At 41.3% G+C, this 13,814-nt stretch overlaps 1 protein-coding gene across 1 annotated transcript; it reads right to left on the reverse strand.

Annotated features, from left to right (window-relative positions):
* Positions 1–1,256: 1,256 nt before the first annotated feature.
* LOC107651979 (mucin-16-like) lies at positions 1,257–13,767 on the reverse strand. The gene is made up of 10 exons (XM_056820656.1): positions 12,798–13,767; positions 12,609–12,676; positions 9,405–9,577; positions 8,790–8,855; positions 8,171–8,298; positions 8,008–8,075; positions 6,172–6,338; positions 3,657–5,255; positions 2,035–2,146; positions 1,257–1,669 (listed from the first exon to the last, which is right to left on the reverse strand). Exons 1-8 carry the CDS (start codon positions 12,990–12,992, stop codon positions 5,143–5,145), a joined length of 978 nt encoding a protein of 325 aa, XP_056676634.1. The 5' UTR covers positions 12,993–13,767; the 3' UTR covers positions 1,257–1,669; positions 2,035–2,146; positions 3,657–5,142.
* Positions 13,768–13,814: the final 47 nt, after the last annotated feature.

Consider the following 13,814-nt stretch of genomic DNA (forward strand, 5'->3'; position numbering starts at 1 on the left):
ACAACATTGAATAGAGGCAGCTAAATGAATCAGTGGATAGAGAGCCAGGTCTTGAGATGGAAAAGTCTTGGGCTCAGGTCTGGCTTCAGACACATCCTTGCTGTGACTCCCCATAAATCATATAATCCCAAATGATTAGCCTCTTCCTCCCCCCCCTTACAGCTCTTTTTCCTTGGAGGTGATACTTAGATTCAAGTTTAAGACAAAAGATAAGGGACTTTAAAAAATAAAAGCAAAAGCATTGAATAGAATAGGAAACTGATGTACAAAAAATCAAGCCATTCTCCAATTGATAAATGGGCAAGGGACATGGATAGGCAGTTCTCAGATAAAGAAATCAAAACTATTAATAAGCACATGAAGAAGTGTTCTAAATCTCTTATAATCAGAGAGATGCAAATCAAAACAACCCTGAGGTATCACCTCACACCTAGCAGATTGGCTAACATAACAGCAAAGGAAAGTAATGAATGCTAGAGGGGATGTGACAAAGTAGGGACATTAATCCATTGCTGGTGGAGTTGTGAACAAATCCAACCATTCTGGAGGGCAATTTGGAACTATGCCCAAAGGGCGACAAAAGAATATCTACCCTTTGACCCAGCCATAGCACTGCTGGGTCTCTACCCCAAAGAGATAATGGACAAAAACACTTTACAAAAATATTCATAGCTGCACTCTTTGTGGTGGCCAAAAACGGGAAAATGAGGAGATGCCCATCAATTGGGGAATGGCTGAGCAAATTGTGGTATATGTTGGTAATGAAATACTATTGTGCTTAAAGGAATAATAAAGTGGAGGAGTTCCATGGAGACTGGAACAACCTCCAGGAAGTGATGCAGAGCAAGAGGATCAAAACCAGGAGAACATTGTACACAGAGACTAATACACTGTGGTATAATCGAAAGTAATGGACTTCTCCATTAGTGGCGGTGTAATGTCCCTGAACAATTTGCATGGATCTAGGAGAAAAAAAAAACACCATAAGCAGAGGATAAATTGTGGGAGTAGAAACACAGAGGAAAAGCAACTGCCTGAATACAGCAGTTGAGGGGACATGACAGAGGAGAGACTCTAAATGAACACTCTAATGCAAATATTATCAACATAGCAATGGGTTCAAATCAAGAAAACATGTAATGCCCAGTGGATTTACCCGTCGGCTATGGGGGGGGGGGAGGAAAAGAAAATGATCTATGTCTTTAATCAATAATGCTTGGAAATGATCAAATAAAATATTAAAAAAAAAAAGAATAGGAAACTGAGATGTCTCTGTTTTTTCACCTAAAATACAATAACCCAGAAAATCCCAAATGAAAGAAAATACAGGAAAGTAGATAGGGGCCGGGTTTATTTTCTGTGTTTGGTGTAATAAAAGGGTATTGAGAAATAATGATTCTTTGAGAGAACATTAAGGTCAGAATCAGAATGGAAATTTAGCAGGAGGAGGGGAAAGTAGCATGAGGATAGAGGAAAAGGCTGGGGATTCTGTTGTGCTCCTCATCATTGAGTAGACTGGCTCTTTCAAGGGAGGAGGAAAAGCCCAGCTTAGTGAAATGCTCTTTTTGCATCCCAGTAACCCTTCTCTTGGTCTCTGAATGAGCTTCTGTGGTTTCTTTTGTGTGTGCACAGGCAACTCACTCCACTTGCTGAGCCATTCTTCAAAGGTCTGGAAAAAAATACATGTTGATGGTGACACAGAAAAATAGCAAGAATAATGACAGGAACCCCAGACAAGACATACAAACCCCAGACAACACAAACCTCATACAAAGACAAAGAAACTGAATAGCCTTCAGGCTGTGGGAAAGGCCTTTGGTTTGCCTGAAGTATGCCTGAATTGCTTCCATTATGTCTATAAATGAGAGCTTAGTTTAAACCAAGATCCCCACTGGATTGAATATTTATCTTAGAAAATTTGTTCTAAACCATACCCCCAAAACAGGAATGAATTTCCTGAGAATACAAGGGTAAGGGGAGATTCACAACAAAGCAGACTTTTTGGGGTATGAGGAAGGGATTGGGCAGACTCACTGCTGCAGGGTTCTTTTGGTGAAGTTGAACTTGTCAGATCCAGAAAGATGCATATCTTCTGTGTACAGCACCTCGGGAATGGTGGTGAAAGACTGGAAGCTTAAACTAGCAGCTGTGGCCAAAAAGGGAGAGGAATACCAATACTTCAATCCTGGATATCCAGTCAGCACACCCACTAACACCCTGTGTTTGATTGTTCTTTCAGCATTCCATTCCCTCTCCACCTACCCCAGCCCTAGAATGAAAACCTCACATCCTAGACCTGCTGATGCATCCCATAAAGCAGCCTTGCCCAGTCTTCCAATTTCCCCCTTGCTCTATGTCTCTTGAGCTCTAATCCCAGAGTAAAGCATGGCACGATTTCCAGGATATAACCCAGAGATCCAGTCTTTGAACCTGTTGTGCTTGAGAAAGCTGTTGGTGCTGGGGATGGAGCTGGAGGGGATGTGACTAAAGGGGACGTGGTTAGCACAGAAGCTATTGGAAAAACAGTTGTAATGAAAGATAGTTAATAGCATCAGCTCTGAATGTTATAAGATGGGAAACTAGCTATGAGACAGGGAGACAAGATATCTCTTGGCTTGGACGGTATTAAAATTGTAAGGAATGTCAGAGGCCATCTTGTCTGTTCTCTATCTGAGGAAAACAAACCCCTCCACAATGATCTCAACAAATGAACATTCACCAATGCTTTATGGTCCTCAGTGAAGGAGCAGCCACTACTCCTCGAGGCAGCCTATTCCACTTTGGGACAGCACTTACTGTTAGGATGTTTTTCCTAATCTCAAGCCATAATTTACATATTTACAATTTAGATTTCTTGTTCTGGGACATAATGAGAAGCCTAATCTCTGTTCCATGTGACAGCCCTACAAAAGCTTGGAAGCAGTTATCATATCTTCCTTTCGTCTTTTCTATAAGTTAGACAACACTAGCTCCTTCACATCATATGATTATGAGGTTCCTCACCAGACTCCTTTGCCTTGGTGGTGAACATGATTTGGAAATCCTAAGTCAAAGGGGGCAGGATCAGTCCTGTGCTCCCCTGCCCCTGACACTACGGGGACCTGGGGGTGAAGGATCCTTGTGGCAAAAACCCATCAGGGCAGGGAATTCCTACCTAAATCAGCTATAGTTTCCTTATTGTTCAAATAGGAACAGAGGGATTTATTCCAAATTCCCACAGAGAACATCCTTCAATGGTAGAAACTAATTTTTCAAAACTTAAATCTCTGGTCTTTATGACTTAGGGCTTCTAGATGATATGCAACCTCAGCTCTGCCCTTTCCTTGTTTGGAAAGTGCCTGTTTCTTAGAAAGACATCACCTCTGAAAGGCCTGGGGCCCATTCTTCTTTTAAACAGCATATATTTTGCCCACTTTCCATTTGGGACTAGGCCCCCAGAGGTGCCACATTCATAGCCCACATTGAGGCCCACAAAGTCCTCTGTGTGGCAGAATAAGAATAAAATACAATTGGGAGATATTTAACAAGATAAAGGGATTACAGTAGCTAACATAGGTAATGCTAATCTGTAGTTTTTTAGCCAATATGAAATGCACAGGAATCTGTATCTAGTTTGACCCCACTGCCAGAACACAGAATCAACCTCTCTTCCTTACCTTGGGAGCCTCCAGGCTCTGTGGCCCACAGGGGACAACCAGGTGCTACTGCTGGGTCTGGTGCTAAAACCGGAAAAAAAGGAAAATGTTTCAAGATGGGCAGAAATTTCTTGTACTTAAAAGCAGAGAACTCAGAGCAGCTGTGGATGCTCTGTACAACCTCAGGGCCCTATAGGAGAGGAATTCAATATGCACTAGTTCACCAAATGATTTAATCCATGGGATCCAGTGCCTTTGCTGGATGCCCAAGCTCCTGTGAGGAAGGTTGGCATAAGAAAAGGAGCTGAGGTGCCTGGTCTATGACTGACAGAAATACTTCCAACCTCTGAATCCTCCTCCTTATCCTCCTCCTCCTCCTCTGTTCCATAGCGCTGAGGTGAGCTTGTGACTTGCCAGTATCCTTGCTCTCTATCATGCCCCCTTAAGTAAAGATCTAGCCATGTCATGTACTTATTCAGTTAGCTCCAGTGGTTCTCTATCACCTCTAGAATCAAATAGAAGACATTCTGGAGCAAGATGGGCTCTCAGTCTATCAAGTCCAACATCCAAAGGATAATATCTGTAAAGTACTTTGAGAACCTTAAAATCCTAGATAAAAGATAGACAATGATGATGATCATCATCATCACCATCATTAAGGACACCTAGCTGAAACTCCAATTTCTTCTTCAAAGGAAAACTGAGCAGAATCTGTTCACTAATGAATCCTTCATGAAATCTCTAGCCATAAATCAGAGGAATATCTCTTGCAATGCAATGCAGAAGAAAGAATATTGGATTTGGAGAAAGGAGATCTGGGTTCCAAACCCAGCCGTCCTGCTTCCTACCTATATGACCTTGAGCCTCTGTTCCTTTCTGGACATTAGTGTCCTCAACTGTCAAATGAGACCAGGAATTGGACTAGATGATCTGAAAGTCTCCTACCAGCTCTAAATCTGTGATCTGAACATCTCTTATCTCTGTCTCACAGTTAAGGGCAGCAAGAGTTTCCAAAGAATGAATGAAAACAGAGGCAGACCATACCTGTGGAAATTGGCAGTGGAGGGGGGCAGCTGGGTGGCTCAGTAAATTGAGAGCCCCGTCTAAAGACAAGAGGTCCTAGGTTCAAATCTGGTCTTGGACACTTCCTAGCATTGTGACCTTGGGCTAATCACTTAACCTCCATTGCCTAGCCTTTACTACTTAGTGGTAATACACAGTATTGGTTCTAAGACAGAAGCTAAAAGTTAAAAAAAAAAGTAAAAAGAAATTGACAGTGGAGTTGGAGTCAGAGTTGTTAGTGCCACAGCTCAAGAGAAATCGGATATTTAACAATTGTGGACCAAATACCCATGTGACATGGAAGGTTTGAGTGTATAAGACACAGGTAAAACTGACACCCCATTGGGGCTTGGCCACTGAGTCAACTGGGAAAGACTGAAGTATAGGAGTCAGAAGACATGATGTCTTCCTCTCTCTTTTACACTGCTGGTTCATCCTCTTCTTCCTAGAATGCTATCAGAACAGGGTCAGGACAGACAAGTGGTGTTCTTTGTTTGTTCCCAGAATGAAAATACTCACCACTTGTGGAGGAGGAAAGATTCATCTGATAGCTGTATCCTGCAGAGAGAGAGAGAGAGAGGGAGGGAGGGAGAGAACAGCCTTGAATGCAAGGAACTGAGATTTCAAGAAAGGATTAAAGAGAAAAAGAGAGAGCATCTGAAGCCCAATAATTTGGAAAAATATGGGTCACTGGCTAAGAGAGATGATTCACAAAGTACCGATATTCCTTATTTTTCCAATTGTGGTTCCAATATATTATAGGATTGGCATAAGAAATTAAGAGGGGATTTGGGGGAGTATTGTGGAAGCTGCAGATAGCACAAGAAGGTAAGCAGATGACACAGAAAAAGTCAAGAAACTCATAAACACATAAAATATATTATATATGGTATAATATCAATATTTTATCTTTTAATGTTTCAATATACACAATTTATATTTTAATGTTAAAATACATCAAAAGTTAAAATTTGTGAAAAGTATGAGGAAGGCAGTAGATGAAACACAAAGGCTGAAAATGTACAGATTATTTTCACTACTTTTCATTTTCATTAATTAATTTTCCATGAATACAGATAAGGCCACGTAAACACCATATAAAAGAAAAAGGGGAAATTGGTCATCTTCTCTGGTACAAACGGAGGACCAAAAAATTTTGCACAGATTTTTCAGATCGCAGCGTGTTGTGCCTCTAACCACTGCAATGTGAAAGGGATTCCCGGAGTTTCTAGGTCAGGAGGCTATCCATCCACCAAGGGTCCTATTTCTGGGGTCTGATACCGGCTCCCCCTCATACTCTAAACAACTCATAGGAAAACACTTTCTATCAGACCAGGTAAAACCATAGAGGCAAAGCTGCACCCTCAAAGGCACAGAAAGTTTTTTCAATAGGTGAAGGCTAAACAGGAATGGAAGGAAGCAAGCAAGGGAGGTCAAGGAGCTGCGTATGTCCTGGTCAGAGCTGGCTACTCACCATCGAGATAGAGGCTCTTATTGTCCAGGGTATAGGCACCCAGCCTGGTGATACCTTGGGTCTGATTGCTCAGCTCCCAGTAAATCTTCTTCCTGTCCAGGCTAGGGGTGGTGGGAGTTTTCCAGTGGCCACACAGGAATTTGGTTGCTGTCCCATTCTGTACGGGCCTGGGAAAGGACACATTGGAGGTAACTGTGAAGGATCTAGCAAACGTAGGCATGCCAAAAATAGCTGCAGTGAGAAGGCACCATGAATGTTCTGCAAAGTCATCCATTTCTTTGTAGAGTTCTAGCTTATTGTCAAAAAAGTGGGAGGCCAGACCTGCCATTTTATTGATTTCAGGAGCTGGAGCAGTGGAGGGGGCAGATTTGTCTTGACTAATACAGAGCAGCATCTTCTCTGAAACGTATAGCCTCACACTACCATTACTGGGGATTATGAAATGATTTGCCCAGGATCATATAACCAGTAGGTCACCCAGGTGGGAATCAAACCCTATTCCTCATGTCTCTTTTTTCAAAAGCCCTTTTCTTCTCTCTTAGAATTGCTACTAAGGACTAATTCCAAGGTAGAATAGAGACAAGGGCTAAGAAACTGGGGTGAAGTGACTTGCCCAGGGTCATACAGCTGGGAAGTTGAGAGCCAGATTTGAACCTCCCATCTCTGGACCTGGCTTTCCAAAGCTACCCATGGTCTCTTGACCCTTGAGTCCTGTTCTCTAACCCACTATACCATGCTGCCTCTGAAAGCTTAACAGTGAATGAGATCTACACTGCAACTATTTACCTTTAAATTATCTTTTCAACACATAATACAACTTTTCAATCACTTCTTCTAAAGAGTCCTACACCAGGATTCTGTGTCAGCTATGTGACCCTGGGCAAGTCACTTAACTCCAGTTGCAGAGTCCTTACCAAAATCTTCTGATTTGCAACCAACATTTAGTAGTCATTCCAAGACAATAAGGAAAGGGGATTTTTGGTTGTTAGTAGCTTTCTCTCCCCTCTGGTAATAAATGAAAATTCCTTAGCCTGACCTTTAAAATCCATGACGAGCTGGCTTCCCTTGCCAAACTGGTGTTCATATTATACACTTGACATTCTAATCAAATTAGGCAATTAACTGTTCTTGCATCTCAGAATTCATTCCCCTTTCTTCAGGATTTTGCTTACAATGACCATTCCTCATGGGATATTTTTGCTGTTGTTGTTGTTTAGTTGTTTCAGTTATGTCTGACTCTTCATGATTTCATCTGAGGCCTTCTTGTAAAAGATGCTGGAATGGTTTGCCATTTCCTTTTCCAGCTCATTTTATATATTTATATTTATATATGGGGAGATTGAGACACAGGAGTTAAGTGACTTTTCCAAGGTCACATACCTTGAAAGGTCTGAGGCCAGATTTGAACTTGTCATCTACCTGAAGCCTGGTCTGGCATTCCATCCACCACTGTACCAACTAGCTGCCTCTTGAAATACTTTGTTTCCTTCAAGTAAGTGTGTTCAAATGCCACCAAGGGAAAACCTTTGCCAGATCTCCCAGTCATCAGTGTTCTCTCCCTCCTCAGACTCCCATGTGTACACATTGTACCTCCTTTATCCCAACATAACATAAACTCCTCGATGTCAGAGAGTGTTTTGTTTTTCTATTTCCAGTAGCTAGCAGTCTACTTAGCACCTGATGTGTAGCTGCTAAATGCTTCTTGAACTAAAGAGAGGTCAGATCGCCTCTGTAGCCTTCTTGGCTTTGTGGGGAAGAAGTGGCCCTGGGGCCAGTGCAGGGGAAAGGACTGCTCCACACACCTTCTGAGTCCCTGACCACCTGGCCCCATCTCACCTCAGCATGGTCAGCCTGCATCCAGAATAGTCAGAGCCAAGGCTACTGTTTTCAAGCAAGGGGCTGAGCTATAAAGGAAAAGAGAGAATGAGTGAGCACCTGGACAGACAGGGGTTTCAGTCCCAGGGAGGAGCAAGGTAGGATAGAGAATGGGAAATCTCACCAGGCGCTGTAGGACTCTTTCAGTGGCTTTGAACTTTTGGGAGCCTGGCCGTCCCATGTCTGCTGTGCAGAGCAAGTTGTTGATTGTGAAGTTCAGGGTGAAAGACTTCAGGCTAAAACTGCCAGATGCTGTAGGGGGAGCAGAGAAACCTTCATGGTTGAGAGTTGGGTATAGAGGATCATGGGATTGTCAGTTTAGATCTGGAATGGCACATCTAACCCCTTGATCTTACAGGTGAGGAAACTGAAGTCCAGGGAGGATTCAGGGATGTGCCCAAGGTCCCATAGCTAGTGTCAAAGGAGAAATTTCAAACTAGATCTTACAGATGGTTATTTTTTCTTTTTGACTTTTAGATGGATGCCCTATTCACTGAAACATTCTGACATCCATCAGCTTACCCAGGGACACCCAATGAAGGTTGGCTTATTCTTTACTGGAAGGAAAACACCAAACTGACTCCCAATGATGCATCTATAAGAAGAGCTCTTTCACTTCCCCACTCCCACCTCCACCACAATTTTGCTCTACAACTCCAACCTCCTCATCTTAGAGTCAGCTTCCCAAGGGAACAATTCAATTAAGACTACCCAAGAAACAGGTCAGAAATATGTGATGGTACCTGAGGAATTGGTCAGTAGTGAAGGAGCTGAGGAAATTCTTGAAGGGATTGTGGTCTGGATAGGAGCTGAAGGGTAGAGAATCAAGAATGAAAACCTTGGAAAAGCTATTTGAATGTCACAGAAAAATTATGTTTGAATATGGAATATGGGGGAAAGGATTCTTGCTGGGCTTGGTAAATAAGTAGTCCATGGAATGTGAGGATTAAAATTCTGAGGGACCACAGGCCATCCCTTGGGTCCTTCTATCCTTTCCCTTTCAAAAAAAACAGAGTAAATAGGATTGGTAGGAGTATCAATTGTTTCTTCTTCCAGGTCACAGGAAGATAGAGACATGAAGTTGATGAATACTTACTAGAGGTGGAAGATTGTAAGTGATGGTTATAACCTAGAGAAAGCAAGAAATGAGAAGACAAACAGACAGACAGTCAGAGACAGAGAGGGTTCTGATTTAATTGATTCACCTGGTTTCTTTGGGTCCCCTGCTTCTCTGCTGTGCTTACCTTACAGTGGGCAAAGGAAAACGGAGCAAGAATTTGGGCAGAATGTCTATTTTCCAAACAGGGACAAAATCAAGGAGAAGATTTAAGAGTCATGTCCTGAGTGGGCTTACTCACCATTGAGGAAGAGACTGTCCCTGTCGAGGGTATAGGGCCCCAGTCTAGTGATGCCCCCAGTCTGATTGCTGAATTCCCAGTAAACCCTCTCTCTATCCAGGAAGGGACCAGTGGAATCACTCTGATAGAGGCAGGTGACACCTACTTCAGTCACTGTCAGATTCTTCAGAGGTCTGGAAAAAGATGCATTGATAGGATCATTAAAATGATGGAGAATGATTCCATAGGAGACCACTGATGGCCCAGTGCATAAAGCTTTGGGATTAGAATCACAAAAACCTGAGTTCAAATTCAGCACACAGCACTGACTAACCAGGCAGATCTAGTGAGTCACTTAACATTTGATTAACTCAGTTTTCCCATCTGCAAAATGGGGATACTATTAGTACCTTTCTTACAGGGTGGTTGAAATTTGTTCAAATTTGATCAAATGAAAAACTCTTGATAAAAGTGTATAGCATTGTATGTGAATGTAGATGCTTATTCCCTCCCTCCTTTAGGCAATTCATATTTTTAGTTACTCATTGAATGGGTGACTGGTGCTCTGTAAACTCAAGCTTGCAAATATGTGTTTCTGCTCATTTTGTACTAGCTGACATGTTCTAATTTTGGTTTTGGCTCACTAACCCTTTTTGTTAACCCTGCCCTATTTCTTGGGAATAAGGTCATCTAGCTGGATCTGCCTATCTACACTCAGAACTTCTGGTTCCCCTTAACCCATTCATTCATCAGTCCCTTGTAGTCATACTTCTGAAATGATCTGACATGGAAACACTGAAAACTGCTGTTTCCAAGACTAAAATCAATGGCATTTTCTTAGTCCTCTTCTCTCTGTCTCTGTCTCTGTCTCTGTCTGTCTTTCTCTCTGAATCTTAAAACTGCTCAGACTCTACCTTAGAACATTTGGTTAAGGCTATTCCCTTATTGAAACAAATGGAGGTACTTGATCAGGAATGTATTGGGAATTTTAACATTACTCCACCCATACTTAGGCATACTTTAGGGGAAAATAAAGTTGTAAAATTCCTTACTGAACAATGAAAAGTCCTCAACTCATACTTAGAATGAAGCTAAAACCTTAAGCTAGGTCTATTTTTAGATCTAATACAAAAGGGTGCTAAGTACCTATAAAGGTTAAATTAATCACTAAAAGGTCAAGCAACTCAAGAAAGGCAAGCTTAACAAAAGAGGTATGAAGTTTTAGTCTACCCAGAGAAGGTGATAATAAAAGAAGATATGAATTAAGTATGGTCAATCCTGGGGAAAATGTCTACTGTGATTGGTAGATGTGAAAATTTAGGGGAGGTGACACAAGAGAAAACATTCTTTAAAAGGAAGGAGCTCAAGGTGGAATCTTTTTAGTTGGAGTTCACAGTAGTTGGAGTTTGGAGTTAGTTGGAGGAGCTGGGTCTCTGGACTGTAGTTTTGCTTGGGACAAATCTTGTGGTGAGTGATTAAAGACTGACTCATCTCTGTTAAGGCTCAGACATAGGCCCTTCGGCCTAGGCCCTTCCTACTATTTCCTCTTACTCTGTCTCTCTCCCTTCCCTTAACTCCATAAAACCCAGCTGACTTGGGTATTTTCAAATTTGGGAATTTTTCCCATGGTGACCACTTATTTTTGATCATAATCAAGACACCAAAATTATCTTTACTGGTTTGGCAATTCACAGTCTTGAAACCCAAATTTTTCACGGTCGCATCTCTCTGTCTCTCTCTCTGTCTCTCTCTCAGATGAAACCCAATTTTTTTTCATGTTTTGCCTCCCCTATACTTCTAGAGCTTCGAGCATGCTCTGTTTGGCACATAGTAAGTACTTGGGTGCTTTTTTAAAAAATTTGTTCATTAATTCTTAACTTTGTGCCATCAAGATCCATGTCGTTTTAAAAAACTCTGATTTCCCCCTTCCCTTAGTCATCTCAACACCCTATGGTGACTTCAAAATTTCCAAACACTTTACCTATTTTCTCTGCAGGTAGCTCTTTGTTAGTTCAAACAATGAATCCCACAACAAACATTTGTATGATGTAAATTTTCATTTCATGTTTCTGCTGGGCTGACACCAATTACCCTATTTTATAAATAGCTAGCTATATATGAAATAGGGTAATTGGTACACTAGCATATTCTTGAATGATACAACTGCTTCATAGCATTCATTATTCACTTTTTGGAACCTAGATGTATAAAGTTAATTCCTATAAAGATAAATCCAAACCTAGTGCCTTTCTAGAGCTTTGGTCTCTCATTGACACTTGCTTGCCTTTCCTCATTTCCTCACTCAGTTGTTACCTATGTTCTGACATCAGATTGTTTTTATTTATTTATCATAGAGCTAGAGCTGGAAGGAACTTTCAAGCTAAGCTAATCCAATACATTGACTTTACAGAGGAGGAATCCCAAGCCCAGCAGAGATGAAGTGACTTGCCCATAGTCACGCAGGCATCAAATGACAAGAGTTGGAATTTGAACCCAGATCCACTGATCCTAAATGCAGCAATTTACCTAGTATACATGTAGTATTCCTACCATAGAATATAAGCTTCTTGGGAGGGAAAGGGACTCTTTTTCATTTTACATAGTCAGAACCTACTAAAGCACTAAAAGACTGCCTCTTGTAGCACCAACATCCAAGGACTGTTCTGAGAAACCAAATGAGATATTAATTATAAAGAAACTAAGCATAGCCCTTAGCAAATAGCAAACTCGATGTAAATGTTAGATAATATAATTTTTATTATCACTTCCACCTACTGATCTATGACTGAAATGAACACATGAAAGTGTCTCCTTTTGGTCTATTAAAATTAAATTTGATATAAAAATTTAAAACTACAAATAAATAAATGACTGTTGGCTGAATGAATTGAACAAGAAGATGAAAGAACAAGAATCAGATGTATGGCCTAAAATCTTACATGAGATTAAAAATCTGCCACAGAATCCCTTTGTGACCTTGATATAGTCCCAGCCTTTCTGGACCCAATTTTCTCATGTTGTGAGACAAGATTTTTTACTCAAGCTCACTCTGACTCTTAAATCCAATGGTCTGAGAATACGAAATGAGATCAGTGTGACTGAATGGGTCAGCTATGAGTGGAACAGTGGATATCCTGACTTGGAAGAAGAAGAAGAGGCAGAAAGAGGTGGCTTTATTTAAGTAAGTCTACATAATTGGAGTCCATTAAGGATGCTGGGCCTCACCTTAGGAAAGTCAGTTTGCACCTGGAATAACTGGAACCAAGGCTGCTGTTCTCAAACAAAGGGCCAAGCTAGATAAGAGAAGAAAAGGGAAGTGAGCTAAGTATTGTCTAGAGGTAAAGGCATGAGGAGCAATGGAAGCTTCTTGAATAGAATAAACACTTTGCAAATCAAAGCAGTGGCAACCCTTACCATATTCTGAAGAATCTTTTCAGTGGACTTGAATTTGATGGAATCCTTCTGCCCCATGTCTTCTGTGTACAACAGGTTGGTGATGGTGAAGTTCAGGGTGAAAGCCTCTAGACTGGGTCTCCAGGCTGGAGGGAGGCAGGAGGGTTGAGAGTGGGGGTGGAACACAAAGCACAAAAACTCAAAAGCCTGGGTCATGTATCCATAGTTCAACAGAGGCTAGATAGAATGTATGCCTTCCTCATTTCTGCTTCCTAGAACTTTTGGCTTCCTTCATTTCAAATGACAGGCCACTTCCCTTACTTTTTAGTGTCCTTACCCAATTGCTTTGTACATATTTTCTATATATTAGCAAATGGATACTTTGTTCCTTTCCCTCAAGAGAATAGAAAAATTCAAGGGCAGAATCTAGGTGATTTTTGCCTCTAGAGTTCCAGCACCGTGGACAGCTCCTGGCACAAACCTGGAGACAGATTCTGGCTGATTGATTTAATGCATACAAAGAACTTCAGAGGTTTGGGAAATACTTTCCTGGAAATGATCTGTGGAAGTAGGGGCAAACTGAGGCTCTGGGTGTTTGTGTGACACCTATGATCTAGGCCACACAGGAAGGAAATATCAGAACTAACAAAGGAACATTGGTTATCTAATGCTGATCTGACTCTGAGTCTCTCCTATATCTCAAACAATTACTAGCTGTTTGACCCTGGGGCAAGGCACTTCACCTCTGCCTCCATTTTCTCAATTGTAAAATGAGCATAATAATAGCACCTTCCTACCAGGGGGGAAAGCTCTTATTCTCCACTTCCAACCCCTTATTCCCCCTGTACCAACATTGCTTCTCAAGGTCAAGAAGAATAGATTACTCTAGACTTGGAAACTAGAAAAGTAGTCCCAAGATAGATAGGAGATCAAATCAGAAGTTGAATGATAAGCACTTTTTTCATATCAATGACAGTATCTAGCACTTTCAGATTTGCTAAGTACTTTACAAATTTTATCTCATTTTTAAATCAATCA

Source organism: Monodelphis domestica, chromosome 3 (assembly GCF_027887165.1).
Source record: "Monodelphis domestica isolate mMonDom1 chromosome 3, mMonDom1.pri, whole genome shotgun sequence".
Taxonomy (NCBI): domain Eukaryota; kingdom Metazoa; phylum Chordata; class Mammalia; order Didelphimorphia; family Didelphidae; genus Monodelphis; species Monodelphis domestica.

Bases quoted from the DNA above. Each gene is read 5' to 3' on its own strand.
- LOC107651979 (XM_056820656.1), bottom strand. From the start codon at position 12,992: ATGACCCAGGCTTTTGAGTTTTTGTGCTTTGTGTTCCACCCCCACTCT. The intron at 12,677-12,797 runs GTAAGGGTTGCC...TCTCTTATCTAG, and splicing joins AAAAGATTCTTCAGAATATG to CTTGGCCCTTTGTTTGAGAA. The intron at 5,256-6,171 runs GTGAGTAGCCAG...CTCTCTCTGCAG, and splicing joins TAAGAGCCTCTATCTCGATG to GATACAGCTATCAGATGAAT.